At 41.3% G+C, this 16,810-nt stretch overlaps 1 protein-coding gene across 4 annotated transcripts in view; it reads right to left on the reverse strand.

Moving 5' to 3' along the window:
• Positions 1 to 495: 495 nt before the first annotated feature.
• LOC133475068 (transducin-like enhancer protein 4) overlaps positions 496 to 16,810 on the reverse strand; it is a 37,947-nt gene continuing 21,632 nt past the window's right edge. For all 4 annotated transcript variants that reach the window (XM_061767421.1, XM_061767419.1, XM_061767418.1 and 1 more), the window contains 12 exons: positions 13,655 to 13,777; positions 13,472 to 13,525; positions 13,215 to 13,367; positions 12,936 to 13,065; positions 11,505 to 11,680; positions 11,135 to 11,211; positions 10,190 to 10,439; positions 9,862 to 10,109; positions 8,900 to 9,047; positions 5,626 to 5,776; positions 5,414 to 5,490; positions 496 to 3,816 (listed from right to left, as the gene is read on the reverse strand). In XM_061767421.1, the coding sequence (XP_061623405.1) occupies positions 3,709 to 3,816; positions 5,414 to 5,490; positions 5,626 to 5,776; positions 8,900 to 9,047; positions 9,862 to 10,109; positions 10,190 to 10,439; positions 11,135 to 11,211; positions 11,505 to 11,680; positions 12,936 to 13,065; positions 13,215 to 13,367; positions 13,472 to 13,525; positions 13,655 to 13,777 (1,695 nt within the window). In that variant the 3' untranslated portion in view covers positions 496 to 3,708. The remainder of the gene's footprint in view (positions 3,817 to 5,413; positions 5,491 to 5,625; positions 5,777 to 8,899; positions 9,048 to 9,861; positions 10,110 to 10,189; positions 10,440 to 11,134; positions 11,212 to 11,504; positions 11,681 to 12,935; positions 13,066 to 13,214; positions 13,368 to 13,471; positions 13,526 to 13,654; positions 13,778 to 16,810) is intronic.

Consider the following 16,810-nt stretch of genomic DNA (forward strand, 5'->3'; position numbering starts at 1 on the left):
CGGGGTTCAATCCCCGGCCCTACCTGTGTGGAGTTAGCATGTTCTCCCCGTGCCTGCGTGGGTTTTCTCCGGGCACGGCGGTTTCCTCCCACATCCCAAAAACATGCATGCAAGGTTAATTGACAACTGTAAATTTCCCGTAGGTCTGAATGTGAGTGCGAATGGTCTGTTTGTTTATGTGTGCCCTGCAATTGGCTGGCAACCAGTTCAGGGTGTACCCCGCCTCCTAGCTGGGATAGGCGCCAGCACGCCCGCAACCCTAGTGAGGAGAAACGGCTCAGAAAATGGATGGCTAAACCTGGATGAGGAAAAACTGCCTGTTGAATTATTTAATTGAATATTTGAGATTTTTGAAAAACACTGTATATATTTGAGGTTTTTAACAAAAAGTTACTATTTTGTTATATTCAAGCATTTCCTTTGTATTACGCTGAACTATTTTACTCACACAAGATATGGGATATGGAACAATGAGCACATTTTACACAGAAAAAATCCACACAATAATTTAATAAAATCAACTGCAGACTGGATTAAAAAAAGATTTGTGGGGGGGGGGGGGGTGACAAAGGGCATTTGTATAGAAGAAACACAACTGTTATTGACAGGAAGTTTCTTTTTAAACTTAAAATAATTACATGTTTACAGTTCTTGTACAATACCATCACAACTTCTTCCAAGCTAAAAGTTTCACGCACTATCATCACTTGATGTAATAGTTCAGTATCAGAAAGTTGCACAGTACATTTTTACAGTAGTAAAAAGCAGAAACAAGTGCAGAAAATAATGAAGAAAATGCATGAACTGAGCTATAACGTCATGATTACATAAAGGCAGTTAGTTATAAGCCTTGTACCTTCTTACATGCACACACGTGTCAAGCATCTATTCTTGACTTCAGCACATATTTGCCTGCACAACTGTTAACATGACATAAAATAAATACCAGAAATATTATCCAAGATAGTACCAATAACTTTTCTTATATTGGTTGTTAAAGTTATTTTACTAATTTCCAATGTGTGCATTTATACTTGGTTTAAAGCAGAGTATTTCACAGTTGTGTTAGGTCATGTTATTATTTTGAAACACTGAAATTTGAGTAATTGAGATAAATAAAACTAACATACTTTCCTTCAAATTGAGTGTTTCACTGCAGAGGGCAGAAAAAAATGGAGGGAAAAAAAACAGGTAAAGCTACAGTATATGCATCATATACAGATAGTGGAAATTCCAAAAGTGGTACAATTTGGACTTCAATATTTTTACCTGGGAAAATATGCTTCATAAGTCAAACCATCATCATGTGCGATGCCGGTAAATCTAATAAGACATCAAAAGGATTGACTCTACATTTTTTGCTTTTTGGGGGTATTTTGTCATGCCACAGGGTACCACTGATGGTAGAGGAAAGTGTAATGATAACAAGAAGAAGAAGCATTACTGTGACACCAGAAAGGTTGTCTGCTCTGTACAATATGAGCAATACAATTAAATACAACAATGCTTAATTGTGGCCGTACCAACGAAATTGCTACCCAAACACCTTCCAGTTCACTGTCCATTACTTGTCTGGCATATTCAAATGGTGAGCAGCTTTATTTTATTTTGTTTTATTTTGTTGAATACTTTGTTTTACAGTGATTAACTTTGTACTTTTAAGACACTTAGGAATGTTAACTGTTACTTGAAACCTTTCTTATAGTTAATAAATATTTTATGATGGCGACAGTTTGGATTAACTCACTTCACATTATTTCTTTGGTAACTTTGTTTTGAAAGACGGCAATCCCCTGCTATTCGCCTGGGACACTGAGCAAGCCCTGTCGCGAATACGTACATTAATAGTTTAAACTGTAAACATGTTAATATAATTTCAAACTCCTCAACATCAATACCGTTCAAAATAAATGCCTAACAGATGCTTTGATTAAAAAAAATAAAAAATATGCAACATAAGTGTGCGTGTACATACTTTACGTAGGTGGTGAAGACTCCCGCATAACTTATTCGGCTAAGAACCTTAGCTTCTCCTAGACATACAAAGCTTGTCTCTCAATCGAGATGTATCACTTCTACATACTTCCTTGACACAAATGTACAACTTCCCTATTAAACAGGGCATTGGTGCCAGCTTTTGGCATCGTGGCATTTCAGAAAGAGCACGAAAACTGCGGCCAGGTGAGTTTTTCAAGTTAATGGCTGGGGACAGGTTTCACAGTAAAAACACAAATTGGTACATTAGTGAGTAGTGAAGGAAAGCGCACGCTCATCACCCATTTTCTTATTGTGGTAAGGGTGGCTATTTTTATACTCCGTGACTATTATGGTATATTTAGCCATCTATCAGGGGGGAAAACAGCCAAATCTGGAGTGTAAGAATGTCATTATGCTTCAAACGATCAAAAAGACAGCAGGAGGTATAGTGGTGTGTTTTACATGCATGTTTTAAGAAAGAAAAAATGGGAATAAAAACTCATTTTACAGTTAATCTTGTTTATCTTTTTTTTGTTTTTTGTTTTTTTTTTTTGTTTTTTTTAAATACGGCAACACCCCAGCCTCCCCCCCCCAAAAACTAATATCCAGTCAGGTCTGTCACATTCCAGTTGGACAGAGAAGGGTAAAGGCACTGTGTTTTTGTTTTATTCCTACAAGCAAACATAAGTCCGTCCAAGATAGGTAAGAGACACACCATAGACCACTTCTCGTTTTTCTAGAGAACTACCACATGGTCTATAGTGAAAAGGAATTGCGTCTGCATCCAGCAAAGTTTCAATTGAGGGGGCACAACCGAAAGTGCAAAAAGGCCAGTCAGAAGTGAGGGCACTGCCGGGCAATCTTGTTATTACATACATACACACACAAGGTAAACACAAACACACACAGACACACACTCATACTGTCTGAACTGAAGGGATATCAGACTTTCTGATTTTTTCTCAAAGTGCCACTGTTGTCAACAAGCATGTATTCAGCGTCTTGATGGATGACTTTCATTCATTCTTTCAAATTAACAATATTGAAAGGCAAATTGTGATATTAAAAGTCCACACAAGAAAGCAAGATTGGGAGTGTAGACAAAAAATATAAAAGCATTTAATATCTCCATCTTCTGCTAATTCGGGTCACGGGTGAGCTGGAGTTTATCCTAGCTGATTTCTGACATATATTAGACAGGGAGAACATGCAATCTGCATACAGGAAGGCCTGAGCTGAGATTCAAACCCAAGGGCCTCTCGACTTAGAGGCAGACGTACTAACCACAACTTCACTGTGTTTCAACACCATAAAAAATTAAAAACATTAATATTGTCATATTAACCCACTGGTAAGATAGTTTTGATGGCTAAATCCAGTGTCAAACGTTAATACTGTATGCGGTAGGCAGGACCAACGCAGCCCTCTTTCAAGCATACACACGGGAATAAGTATATACGTAAACAGACACAAGCTTGTGTTGGTGCCACACACCTAGGCAAACACAAAAAGAAAGTAAAAAGGAATGTCATCCAGACATTCATTATGCAACATATGCTCAGTATGAATGGACATTCACTCACTGAAAACAAAATCTCTGTGCTTCCTTCTGACCAGCCATAAAAAAGTCCAAGAACAACTGAACATCCCTATTATACATATTGTATATGGTACACAGGGTTGGCCACATTGAACAGTGGCTGGGTAGGAGGATGACCCCCGCACCCTCCCCTAGTATATGACCTCATAGACAGTGGCCTTCTTGTCTCCAGAGCCGGTCACAATGTACTTGTCGTCCACGGAGATGTCGCAGCTCAGCACCGAGGACGACTCCTTAGACTGTCAGGGTGAAGGAAATACGGTATGTGAACATCCAATACAAGTTTCAAAACTACCACTTCACTTTAGATCCACTATGTTTACGGTTTTCAAGATTAATACTACTTTGTACATACAACTGCCCCCCAACAGACAACTACTCCTTCAACAGTTAAGTAAAAAAACACCTGCAGTGCTACGATACAAAATCTACAGTGTCATCCCTTTGTGTATCTATGCTTCTTTTTATACAAGATGCACAAACTATTTAATTATTTTCGTTCAATAAAATCACATTATGACTATGTTTTTGTAAAGTACAATACTGTAGAGTGCTATTTTTCTAAAAAAATATGTTGCAAAAATGTTTGTAGGCTGTTTTTGGGGGCGCTGGAGCGGATTACTGGCATTTCATTTCATTTCAATGGGGAAAGTTGATTTAACATACGATTGTTACGAGCGTGGTCACTGAATAAATTAAAGTAGTAAGTCAAGGCACCACTGTATTTCCAATTCCTGCTCTACGGGTCTACTTCTACACCCTTTTCAATCGCTCCAATATTTTCTGTTGACAGTGTATAAAGGACTTCCTTCCCTGTGGAATACTTCTCTAGATCTTTCATTCATTGGTTCTCTATATTTTACTTCTGTCTCTCCTCCACAATATGTCTAATTTGTCTCTATACTGTGTACTGCATGACGGTGGCACGGTGGTCCTTGTGGTTAGCATGTCTGCCTAACACTTCTGAGGTTGGTGGTTTGAATCGGAGTTCTGGCCTTCGTGTGTGGAGTTAGTATGTTTCTTCCTGTGCTTGTGTGGGCCTCACCAGGTACTCTGGCTTCCTACCACATTCCAAGAACATGCACGTTAGGTTTGTTGAAGACTAAACTGTCCATAGGTGAGAATGTGATTGTGAATGTTCGTTTGTTTGTATTTGCCCTGCCATTGGCTGGCCAACAGTCCAGGGTCTACCCCGCTTCTTGCTTTTGCCTGAAGTCAGCTCGGATAAGCTCAAGTTTAGAGTCTTCAACAAACTTAACATGCATGTTTTTGCTCTGTGGGAGGAGGATTACAGAGAAAAGCCACGCAAGCACAGGGAGAACATGCAAACTTCACACAGGAAGGCCAGAGTCCACATTCAAACCCAGAACCTCAGAAATGTGAGGCAGACATAGTGACGAGTAGGACACAGTGCTGCCTCCTTCTCTCTGTATTTACTTTGAGTCCTTCTCTATATTGCTTCTTGATATCTGTCCTCTTTATAGCTTTACCTTCTTGTGTTTATCACAATTTCATTTTCTAGTATCTTTAATTGATTCTCTATATCTCCATTTCCTTTGGTAATGTTTTCTATCAATTTTTTCATTTATTTACATCTATCTTTTGTTGGTTTTAAGTCAAGTTTATTCGTATAGCTCTTTATCACAAAAGAGGTTCAAAACGGCTTCACAGGATAGGCCAACAGTTGACAAAGATCGGCGACATCCTCTGATCTCAACCCCTTCTCAATATCTCTTCTCTTTATAACACTGCTTCTTTCTATATCTCTTTACTTCCTAATGCAAGACTCAAAGAAAAGACTGGATACTGATTGGCCATATGTGTTTCTTAAGTTACCTGGAATATGCTCGCTCCATACGGGGTTCTCCAGGCGTTAAGCAAATTGTCCTTTCCTGTGCTGACGAACCACTTCCCTGCAAGCGACAGCACAGCGAATGAGCTTGCACCAAACACATCCAGCAACACAACTGCCCCAATGATGTGATCTACATATGACCAGCAATTTCTTCCTTTGTAAGATCGAACGCAACAACACAACATTGACTAACCACAGTGAGCAAATCGGAGTGAGAGCACGCAGCTTTCATGTAGGTGGAGCTGGTACTTGTCAGGTTTGGAGACATGTAGGACTTCCACATTGCTGTTCTCCATTCCCACCGCCAGCCACTCGCCAGTTGGACAGTATCCCAGTGAGAAGATCTGCAACAACAGTTCATCATGTCTGCACGGTCTAGAACACATTGGGCCTGATTTACTAAAAGTTTAGCACATTCAAAATGGCGAAAAACTAATTGCAAATAGATGTGGAAGCTTATCTACTAACCAGGAAAACCCAAAATTGCGACAACCTAACAGGCAACGTTACCACGTAGTTCGTTTTGTGCGGAGTATGGGTCATTTTCATATAATGTGATCAATAACGGTGAAGGCATGACCCACTGAATTTTTAAATCAATTAATTCTACTGATTCTAGTATTTCAATTATTGGTAGTCATTTTCCATCAAAAGATCAAAATTGTTGCACAAAAAAAAGAAAAAATACTAAAGTACATTTTTTTTTCAAACTTAAAATACCAGAAATAGGTGTCTGAAAGGAAGTTTCAAGATTTTTTCCTAATTTGATTTGTTTTCTGAAGATTGTAATTACATTTTTTTATGTGTAGGATGATTTGATTTGTTTTCTGAAGATGTTTGTTAATTTGTTGATGTTGATGTTAACTTGTCAAAGTGTCAGCACGATTGCATGTCTTTACCGTTGTTATTAGAGTGTAATGGGTTTAATGAGTAGCTAGGATTATCCATGCACTTGTATCCCCTAGGGTTGGGAATCTCTGGCACGAGGCCGAGTCGATGCATAGCTAGATACACGGGTTACAATTCAATTCCAAAACGATCTTTAAGGGCGGAACGATTCGGTTCAGTATGGGAGCGACACGACTAAATGGGCTTGAGAAGAAGCATTAGTTTGCTGACGTATATAGCCCATGGGAATTGCCAAGATGTAGCCACCTTTGCCATATTGCCTGTATGTTTACGATCTGCCACATTTTGCTGCCAGCAGACTTGAGATAAGGTATGTAACATGACTTTGCATTCAATGTTCACAACTTCCGTGGAAAATGTATCATCTGCTAACGCTACTTTGCTATCGCTGTAACCACAAAAGTAGCTTAACTACTGAAAAACTATTTGATGTTGAAATAGTGGTGCTACGGAGGAATGTAGTTAAGCTAGTAGTGTCGCTAGTGCCCACCACTGCTGTTTTTGGTTGTAAGCATAACGTTACATCCACGGCGCACAGCGAGAGAGCGCTCACGCTTGTTTTAAGAGATGAGACATGTAAAGCCCCAGGCAACCGATTCCTAACCTCGCGATATCCAGTCCACACCCCTACAACCGATGTATCTAAAGATTCCTGGCGGATTTTGTATCGATTATGGAGTCTGCTACCAATACAGTTGTATCTCTCCCCTTTACAAACGGCCATACAGTCGCATTGGTTTAATCATTCCCAACACTAGTATCAGCAGAGTTTGAAGTGCAACATGTACACTTTGCAACTCACACAATTTTTATGAAGCTGTTTTTGACTTTATCATTATACACTTTTGTCTTTCCTGTTATAAAAAGAAGTGAATTTCAATGGGCCTCCACCATTTACGACCGAGAGTTCTGCCAGATCAAGTTCGTTTGTTCGTGCTGGCTGTTTGCCCAGCCTTCTGCTTTCCGTCCACAACCGGGATAACTGCCAGCTCAAGATTGCCTGTTCCTGTGGCTGTTGGACCAGCCTTCTGTTTACACCCTCAAGCCCTGCTAGTCTGTTTCCCAGTTCCTGTGGCAGTTTGGGATTCTGCTGCAGGGTCAACACAGTCTGAGTTTCCAGTTTGCCCCATTCTGCTCTCTGAGAATTGTGGATTAAGACAGCAATGAAGTTTAAGCATTCCTGGCCTGCTATCTGGGGATTACGATGCATTGCATCACTTTGGCCAATCTTCAAAGCCTCACCCTCTCGATTGTGCAGTTGACTGCTCTGTACTTTGAAGTGACCTGTCACAGTTGATCTTAGTCATTATTTAAATCATTTTCCAACTATTCCGGGGACTCTGTGTGCTACATTTGGGTCTTACACCACACTCGCCCCCTGTCACTTGGAGCCAGTTACAAGGAGGAGTCACGTCATATCACCAATAACAAAACTCCTTTCAACTCTGCATTTCTTTGCATCTGGGTCATTTTAACGCACTGCGAGAATTGAAGCTGTCCCCTCCCAGAGCAGTTTTCCAGGTTAGCTGTCCCAATTTATAAACGCAATATTACACAGGATTGCCACATACATCAAATGGACCATATGCACGACAACACTTCAAGCATTACCGATGGAAAGGTTAGGTTGGGGAGCTTCTGGTTTCCGTTTGTGTTAAGACACTGGGATACCATCGGAAAAATGACCTAATTCTTTAAATGTGTGATGTGTGGTTGTGTAATATATATTCAAATAGTTCGGTGATGGTACAAGGATGAGATATATATATATTTTTTTTTTTTTAAGTACAAAGGGACTGCTCCTCCAACCAAAACTACGGTATGCCACTATGTTCAGTGTCAACTCTGTTTTGAATCTCAACGTTTCCCAAGATGTCACTATGTGTTTGCCTGGCCAGAAGTTAGCATGCCACCATACCCCAAACATGTAACTGTTGTGTGCACAGAGTCCATTCCCACCTACTTGAGTGAGTTAAATAAAAATAAACATGGTTGGTTGGCATGGTTGCAGACTTCTTGAAAATTTTCAATGGAATTGATTTTATTTTCTGTAACTCAGTAATGTTTGTTTGTCTCTTCCACTAACAATTCCATCACTTCCATACACATGTGTATGTGTTCACTGTGATGGGTTAAATGCAGAGAACAAATTTCATTTGCATGCATGTTCGTGACAATAAAAGGTGATTCTTCTACTTCTTATGTCATTTTGCACCTGCGGTGCACTCCCAAATTTTTCATGGTGAAAACCATCAGAGCTACAAAAAGTGCAAAACCCTCTTTTAAAAATTGTACTCTCTACCACTTTCATATCTGTTTCCAACAGCATGCACAATCTGTTAGTCAGTGAACATGCTATTTAGCGCCTACTTGGGATCTTAGGAAAATATCCCACTCTTAGTAGATCACACACAACATGCCCACAAACAGCATGCACAATCTGTTAGAGTGAGTGAAAGCGCAATTTAGAGCCCGCTATTTGGGATCTTAGTAAATAGAGCCCTTTTCTTTCATTGTGCTCTGATGAGCCTATATACAGTAAGTCACATTCAGTGTACCTGCGAGGTAAAGTCATGCTGCTGCAGCTGGCGGCCTTCTCGAAGATCCCAGGAGCGGACGGTGTTATCCAGACCTCCTGTCCAAAGCTTGGTGCCATCATTGGAGATGTCTATGCAGCTTGCTCCATCTGTGTGGCCCTGGAACTGCCTGTAGTGTACACAACACATACCCTCATTTAATCCAATCATAGGGAACAGTATTCTGCCTTAAAGCTGGGGATACTGCTTTGACATCAAAATCCAGCCTTTGAGGAACAATGTTTTCTCAAAAAATATACAAGTTACTCGGTTACGGAATGTAGGCCACAGCTGTTTACTTTTTAAATGAGTACTGCTGCCTCACAGCAAGATGTTTGCTGGTTTGAATCTACAGAGTCCCAAATAAACATGTACTGTATACTCTTTGACTAGCCATTATTAATATATTTTGTTTTGATTTAGGTATTTATTTGCATGCGAAGATACACGTCTAATGAGTTAAAGAAAAGAAACTAACATTAAATTTAAGATAATTCAAAGCATGAAAGAAAACAATTTTCTCCACCTATTCTAGTCTACTCACAGTCAGAGTGATTACATTTTTGGAAGGGGACACCTATGTTGGTATTGGACTTTTTGTGTGCGTAGGTTCCATCTAGATATCCCGGCTTCCTCAAACAGTCCAAAAGCATGCAAACTTAAGCTTATTTGAAGACTGAATTCTCTAAGTTTAAATAAATAGTAGGCTACCATGGGAAACAAAAACAAAAACAAAAAAACTTGGCACACTCAAAACATCAGTCGGAACAAGACAACAAAGTAAGTTGACCAATTTTACTTGCAAGGAGACTGAGGGTGTCAAGAAAATGGACAGATCTTAATAGTCATTGTATGATTACAATCATATCATGAAATGAAGCTATTTTTCTTTTTGTGAGACAAAAACTGAACTAGAACTTCGACTGACACACTTGAGAGCCTACCTAACCAAAGTCTGGTTGTGAAGGTCCCAGACAGCTATGTTTCCATCGGAGCAGCAGGAAAAGCAGACCTTGGAGTCGGGGCTGATGGCCAAGGCGTAGCACGCAGGAGCTGATGATGTTAATTCTGCCTTGATCCGCGGCGTTGGTGTTGCCAAATCCCATATTGACAAAGTACTCGCCTCGCCTCCCACAATGAGCGTCCGTCCGTCAGGGAGCAGTCGACAGGAGCGGATGTAGTTGTCTCTGTTCTGATGGGGCAGACGTTTAATTCTAATCTTGCACATTTATGAACTCAATAGCTGTCAGAACGTCATTTGAAGTGACTCACAAGGCAGTCCAGCTGTGACACAGAGGTCTTGTTGCCGGGGTGACTGATGTCCCACACCTTGACACAGCCCTTGCCGCCGGTGTAAACATGACGGGTTGGGTTGCTGATGGTGACAGCACACACCACCTCCCCGTGGTTAAGTGTGTTGATCTGTCGCGCATGACGCGGGATGGCCGGGCCGATCAGAGCGTCCGGAGGGAAAGGTACTGGCTGCATTTGTCCATCAGCACTCACGTGAAAGGAGTAGGCTCTGGAGAAAGTAAATATATAGGTCTATACAGTAACTCATAAAAGTGAGTACACACATCAAATTTTGTTCATGGGACAACTCTGAAGAAATGACACTTTGCTACAAATTAGTCAGTGTACAGCTTTTATAACAGTGTAAATTTACTGTCCCCTCAAAATAAATCAAAACACAGTCATTCATGTCTAAACTTCTGGCAATAAATGTGAGTACACTCTGAAGTGAAAATGTCCAAATTGGGTCCAATTAACCAATTTTGCTCCCTCGTGTCATGTGTCTTTTAAAATCTACTAGCTCCACGATATCATCCTAGAGGAGTGGAAGAGGATTGTAGCGGCAACCTGTGAAGCTCTAGTGAACTCCATGCCCAAGAGGGAAAATAATGGTGGCCACACAAAATATTGACACTTTGGGCACACTTTGGACAGTTTCACTTAGGGGTTTACTCACTGTTGTTGACAGCGATTTAGACATTTATGGCTGTGTGTTGAGTTACTTTGAGGGGACAGTAAATTTAGATTGTTAATCAAGCTGTGTACACTGACTACTTTACATTGTAGATTTTTTTTTCCCCCCAATATTGTCCAATGAAAATATATATTAAAACATTTACAAAAATGTGAGGAGAATACTCAATTTTGTGACTGTAAGTAAGTGACAGTAAATATATATAATTTTGAATGAAAAAGGAGACTTACGGTTTTCCACCAGGAATGCCTGATAGGTTGGGAGGAAGGCCAGGGACACGTATGTGATGGTGAGGATCAAATCCCACCTAGAGAAAATGAAGGTTGAATTAAGAGACAACAGAAGGCCACTATAGACAAAAGTCTTCAGACTTTTCTATAGTGCTTGTCATTAGGGTGAGCTGGAGTATATTCCATTTGACTTTGGACAAGAGGCAGGGTACACCCTGGACTGGTCGCCAGCCAATCGCAGGGCACATACAGACAACCATTCACACTCACAATCACACTCATGCACAATATGGAGTCTTAGTAAATTCAAACAACTGCAAGAAACGATATCTCATCTGGTTCTTGTAGAACATGCATGCATTTTGTATACCACTTGTGTGCGTCCATAAGCAGCCACAGCGGCTGCAGCCACAGTGCTCATGCTATGCAGGCCTGTGTAGGGGGCGCCTGCTCCGCTCAGCTCGCCATTCATGCCAAGGTGAGGGACAATTCCAAACGGGCCTGGATACGAGCACGGCACCGCCAGTGGTGTGCGCAGACCAGATGCTGTAACAAGAAGACAATTTAGAATGTTGACTAGTAATGTAACAAAATTTGCCAAAAATGCCAGTCTGTCAAAATGTGGGATCTAGTTGGAACAGCCTCTTCAACCGGAGTACAACGGCGCACAAATTTTGACAATCGGATGATGGGTTCCGGAGAAATTGAGTTTTTATGGCGGGAAAAAAATGCCTTTTTGGGGAGTGTTTTTGTGTGACATCGCCTATAGAGAAATGTGGTCAGAAAATGCCTTCAAATTAGTGTGAAACAGTAAAATTTTATTATTTCTCAACATATCTCCTCAACGGTTCATTACATCTGCTACTCAGGGAACCCCTTCTTCGATGAGCTGACAAGTTTTGGTTAAAAATATCCACCAATCGCTTGTATGGGTCAAAATTCCAAGACGCGTCAAAATTACTGTGACATTTCACACTGAATCACTTGTTCTAAAAACTCGACTTAACTAGCACAAAATGGAACATTATAGGTGAGAGGCACAGGGTGGGCAGTAGAATAGGTCACGTCAACAATCCTTTGGCAATTTATTTGTTATGGACAATTTTAGAGGCGTTTGAAGTGTTTTTGATTTTTTGAAAATTCCACAAAGATGGCTGGCACTTGTCATTTTGCTGTTTTGAATCTTTGACCAACTTCTTTCAGCTTGATGGGAAGAGCAAAGTATGGAGTAGGAAAGGAATAGTTCATGATCCAAAGCATTCGACATCATGAGTGAAACATGGAGACGGCATTGCCATGTGTAATGGCTAATGGGACGGATGCTTTTTGGTAATTTGACTACTGAAAAATATTCCATCCTCCTCATTGTCCAAATACTTATGCAGATAACTGTATGATGCGGAGTACACACCTACCGAAAATCAGGACACATTCTGATCAAAGTCAGCAAAGGCCCAATAGTCAAATGTCTCAAAAAGACTAACCTGAGAGATTATCCTAGGGTGTTAATAGTGATTTCTTCTTCTTCTTTGTACTGTCCAGCAGTTTGGATGCCCTGTGGCACCATACTACCTCTCACAGAGCAGTCGTGGTACAGACATCTGATTTGCGGGAGGAGACTCATGATTGTCGGTGGCGATAAGGTTGTGTGTAGTGTGCTGTTTTGTGCATATGGAGTACACCGCGTACACTTTAAAAGCACACACATGCCCACATCATCTGGGGTCTCTCACATTATAAAAATTGGTTAAGATGTAAAAAATTGGTGTGTGTACCCAGCCATAAATCACCCACCACTTACCTAGTGTCTCGACTCCTGTTGGCTTACTTGGAACAGCCCTCAGGCTGGTGGTGGTGCTGCTGGGAGTGGGAGCGTCGCAGCGGGATGTGGGTGTGCTGGACTTTGAAACTGGTGTTGTCGATTTTTCATTCTCCAGAAAAAAAGAAATGTTAAAAGCAGTCATTTCAGGTGAAATACATAATACTAATAATATCACATCTGTGATGCTAAACTCACTAAATGCTTATTTCCCAAAAATAGGAACTACCTACATTAGGGAAATGAAGATCAGACACTCACCAAATTAATCTCTTTGGATTTGGATGAAGGTGTGCTGCTGGAGGAAGCGACAGAAGAGGGACTCTGGGGCGCATCCTTCTTCAGCAGGCGACTCTTGTCCAATCCGTTCTCCCTGGGAGAGTGGGCAGGACTTCCTCTTGGAGAGGCTGGATCCTGGGGTGGTTGTTTGAGCACACAGGAAGAGAAAAAGGGAACGCGGTTTCATTTTGCTAATCGAGCAGAACACAAGACGCTATGATTGTCATAATGCGGCGTACCTCATTGGAGACGTCCACTACCAAGTTGTCGTCACTCTTCTCACCGTCACTCTCCTAGTAAATTTTCATACAGAAATAGATGGATAAAGTATCGTGCTTTCAGTTTCAGTTAAAATGATCCATAGTCAACTTTCATGGAATTTGGTCCTTGTGATAGTAAATTGGCTCTGGAAAATAACTTACGTAGCGTGTAGCACTCAACTCCTTATCGTCTGTCTTCTGCTTCTTGCTGTCAGCGGAGTAATCGCCTGAACCTCGGTGCTTCTCTCCAGTCCGAAAACTGGTGGACGGAGACACAGATGAGCTCTGGAAGAAATAATGACTTCACACTGAACACACGTTGGAAGTGAACACGACAAGACACACACATCCAAAATTAAGTTTTACATCACAATAACTTTATTTGCCGCTCCAGCCAATGTAGGACCTTTCAAGGGACAATAATACATACTGTAGTTCTGTTATATTATCTTTGGCTGTCATTGTTTATTAATGATGACATTAAGACTGCAGTAGAGTCAGCTAAAAATTCACAATTTTAAGTGACTTTTTTGTGTGACAGGAGTGGTGGCGAGCCAACTTGGGAAAGGCTGGTCTAGAGGAATAGTTCGTTAACATTTCTCATTTAATAATTTTTTTTTTAAAAAGGCTTTGAATAGTTGCACTGGAGAATGTAAACAACATTAATTGCACACTTCTCCTCTCGCGCATCCCTCCCGATGACTCGGACCTTCTCAATCGCTGTCTCGTTGGGAAGCTCTTCTCACCCGCAGCCGACCAACAGAGAGAAGAAAAATAAACCAGGACATTTAACTCGACCTTTCCACTAACTCACGCTTGTAACCTTTCCGGTGCCCTTTGCCGTGATGCAAGTGTTGATGACAAGAATCCTGGGAGGGAGAAGCAAGGTTTGGCGCTTGTGTGCCTGTGTATGTGTAACACTTGTCATGTTTACATTTTAGTGCTCGATGTAAGTGCAAACAATGTTGAAGGGTTATGCAGGAGGGTGATGAAGCAGACTGATGCTCTCCACACTGATTAGGTTAGCCTAGAGATTATCTCATGGAAACGTGAAGGAAAATGAATTTTTACTAAATAGACAAGATTACACACCCCACCTGTTAGTTGTACAAGTGTATTTCAATCATTTGTAATAAAAGACTATTATAACAATGCAGAGAAAAAGCAAAAAAGTGGGCAGTGTGGACAGAGGAAGAATGGGCCTAATAGCAGAACGTAAGAACAAAAATGGATGCACACACCACTATGGAGTGTACACCAAGGCGACTGAAACAATTGGCAGAAAAGACACATTTCCATCTAATTGAAGTTCATCTGTAATACTGCAAAGGTGATAAATTTATAACATGAGTGGCAGCTTCAAAAACTGCACACTTCAATTCTTCTCAATTGCGGATGTACTGCGGTGGGTGCTGCTGTTTTGGTCAGCAGTTGTAGTACAGTTATTGACACGCAAACCCTGTTTTTCCTACCTGAGGATAAGAGATTGGAGGCACCTATTTGGGGTGAGCCATATGTTTCAAGTTACCAGGCTGTTAATTGAGACGAAGATGTGTATGTGTCTGACTGTGTGCGTGGGTCTATTAGAGTGTAGGTCATTATTTGTTTCTACTTCACCAATTTCAGCACTAAAACCTAATCAGGCCTGAACAAAACTATGGCACTCATTAGAAATAATAGAAATTTGTATTTAGCACATCAGGAAGTTCATAAGTTGTGGTTTATCAAATAGTAATTGACATCACCTTTTCTTTTTTTTTCTCCCCCCCCCCCCCCCCCCCCCCGTTCGGATATTCGGTCAAGCAGAACGGAGGATCTGTATACCTTTTATGCCGGAACAGTTTTACTGTGTCACAGTGGAGATTTTAAGATGCCACTGTGGTTTCTTAGTATTTCAATTGAGATTTATTGAGAATCAGAGTCGATCAGTCGAACAGAACAAAGTTTCTGGAGGGGAGTGAGAAAAAAAGACAAAAGACAAAGCACTAATTGTAAACAAGAGGAGAAAAGCAAATAATTACATATTTAGAACAATGACACATTAGATATGAGTGTTGTATGGGGCAGTAGTGCTACACCCTGTGAGGGAAGGACAAAGACAAGATAGGACAGGACAAGTACAGGAGAAGAAGCATGCAGTACAAGGTTTGTAAAACTGAATTGTGGTCGGAGTGATTATGTAAATTATAACCCAGGGCGGTGCGCCCGCCCCACCGAGGCACCACGACAACCGATCATCCGGAGGAGGCCGCAGGGAACCAATGCCCCCCCCCCAATGCACTCCCAGGAGAGGAAGACACCGCCCGCCCAACCTGCAAAATTGACATCTCTCCATCGTGCCATTGGCCGTCTCTGATGCATTACGGAAATTTTAACAAAATCATTCCAAAATGGTCAATTTCATTTAGTGGTATGTTGACGTAATCAGACTGAGCGCGGAACAATCGATCCTGAGGGAGTTCAAGATTGATTACTGCATTTTTTTCCTCAGTATCAGCTTCTATTCTTGAAGCTCAAGTCAGTTAGTGTGTCCATCATCTTTTCATCCATCTCACACTTACTCACCTAACACTCTGTCTCAACACAACTATTAATACACTTACAATGTAGATATCCTGCCACCAGCAAATGCACACTATGGACCGTGGGGGGGAAAAAAGAGGTATTGCTTAATTGCCAGTCAATGATACTGAGAACTAACCTACAATTAACTTAAGTCTCAGCACAAAGACAAAATGTAAAAGACCTGCAGCTCTTCACACACCAAAGTAACAACACTGTATGGCCAACATGTCGTGCAATGTGCTGTTTACACCCACGTTAGCGTTATCAGTGTATGAGGTGTGAACACCAAGGACATTAAGCCACAGAAGCTCATGCATTTCAGTGGACTGTTGCCAAGGCAACTGTAAACCGCTGACAAGGGGCTTATTGGTTTCATGAACTGACTGTTGGCCGCCATGTCAAAGAGCATCTCTAAGTGTGTGTGTGTGTGTGTGTGTGTGTGTGTGTTTCCACTCCCACAGGGCGCTAATGAAAGGCATTCATCATTTTGGTCTTCCTATTTTTGCTACCGATTCCAGAAGACGTTACACACACCCGCACACATTCGTACGCTGCTAATCGCTCCCATCACAGTGCCTACAGCTGTGACTGTGTGTGGAGGAGGATAGACTACATGGGGGGGCAGGAGATATCGTATTAAGCATTCCTCATGTCTCCAACTCCCAAACACCAGTGAACACGCAGCCTGCTAAGCGTGTGCGTGTTCACCAGTCGAGCTCATGCGGCTGGAATAAAGAAATGCTAATCTGCTCA

The sequence above is a fragment of the Phyllopteryx taeniolatus genome, chromosome 3, assembly GCF_024500385.1.
Source record: "Phyllopteryx taeniolatus isolate TA_2022b chromosome 3, UOR_Ptae_1.2, whole genome shotgun sequence".
NCBI lineage: Eukaryota > Metazoa > Chordata > Actinopteri > Syngnathiformes > Syngnathidae > Phyllopteryx > Phyllopteryx taeniolatus.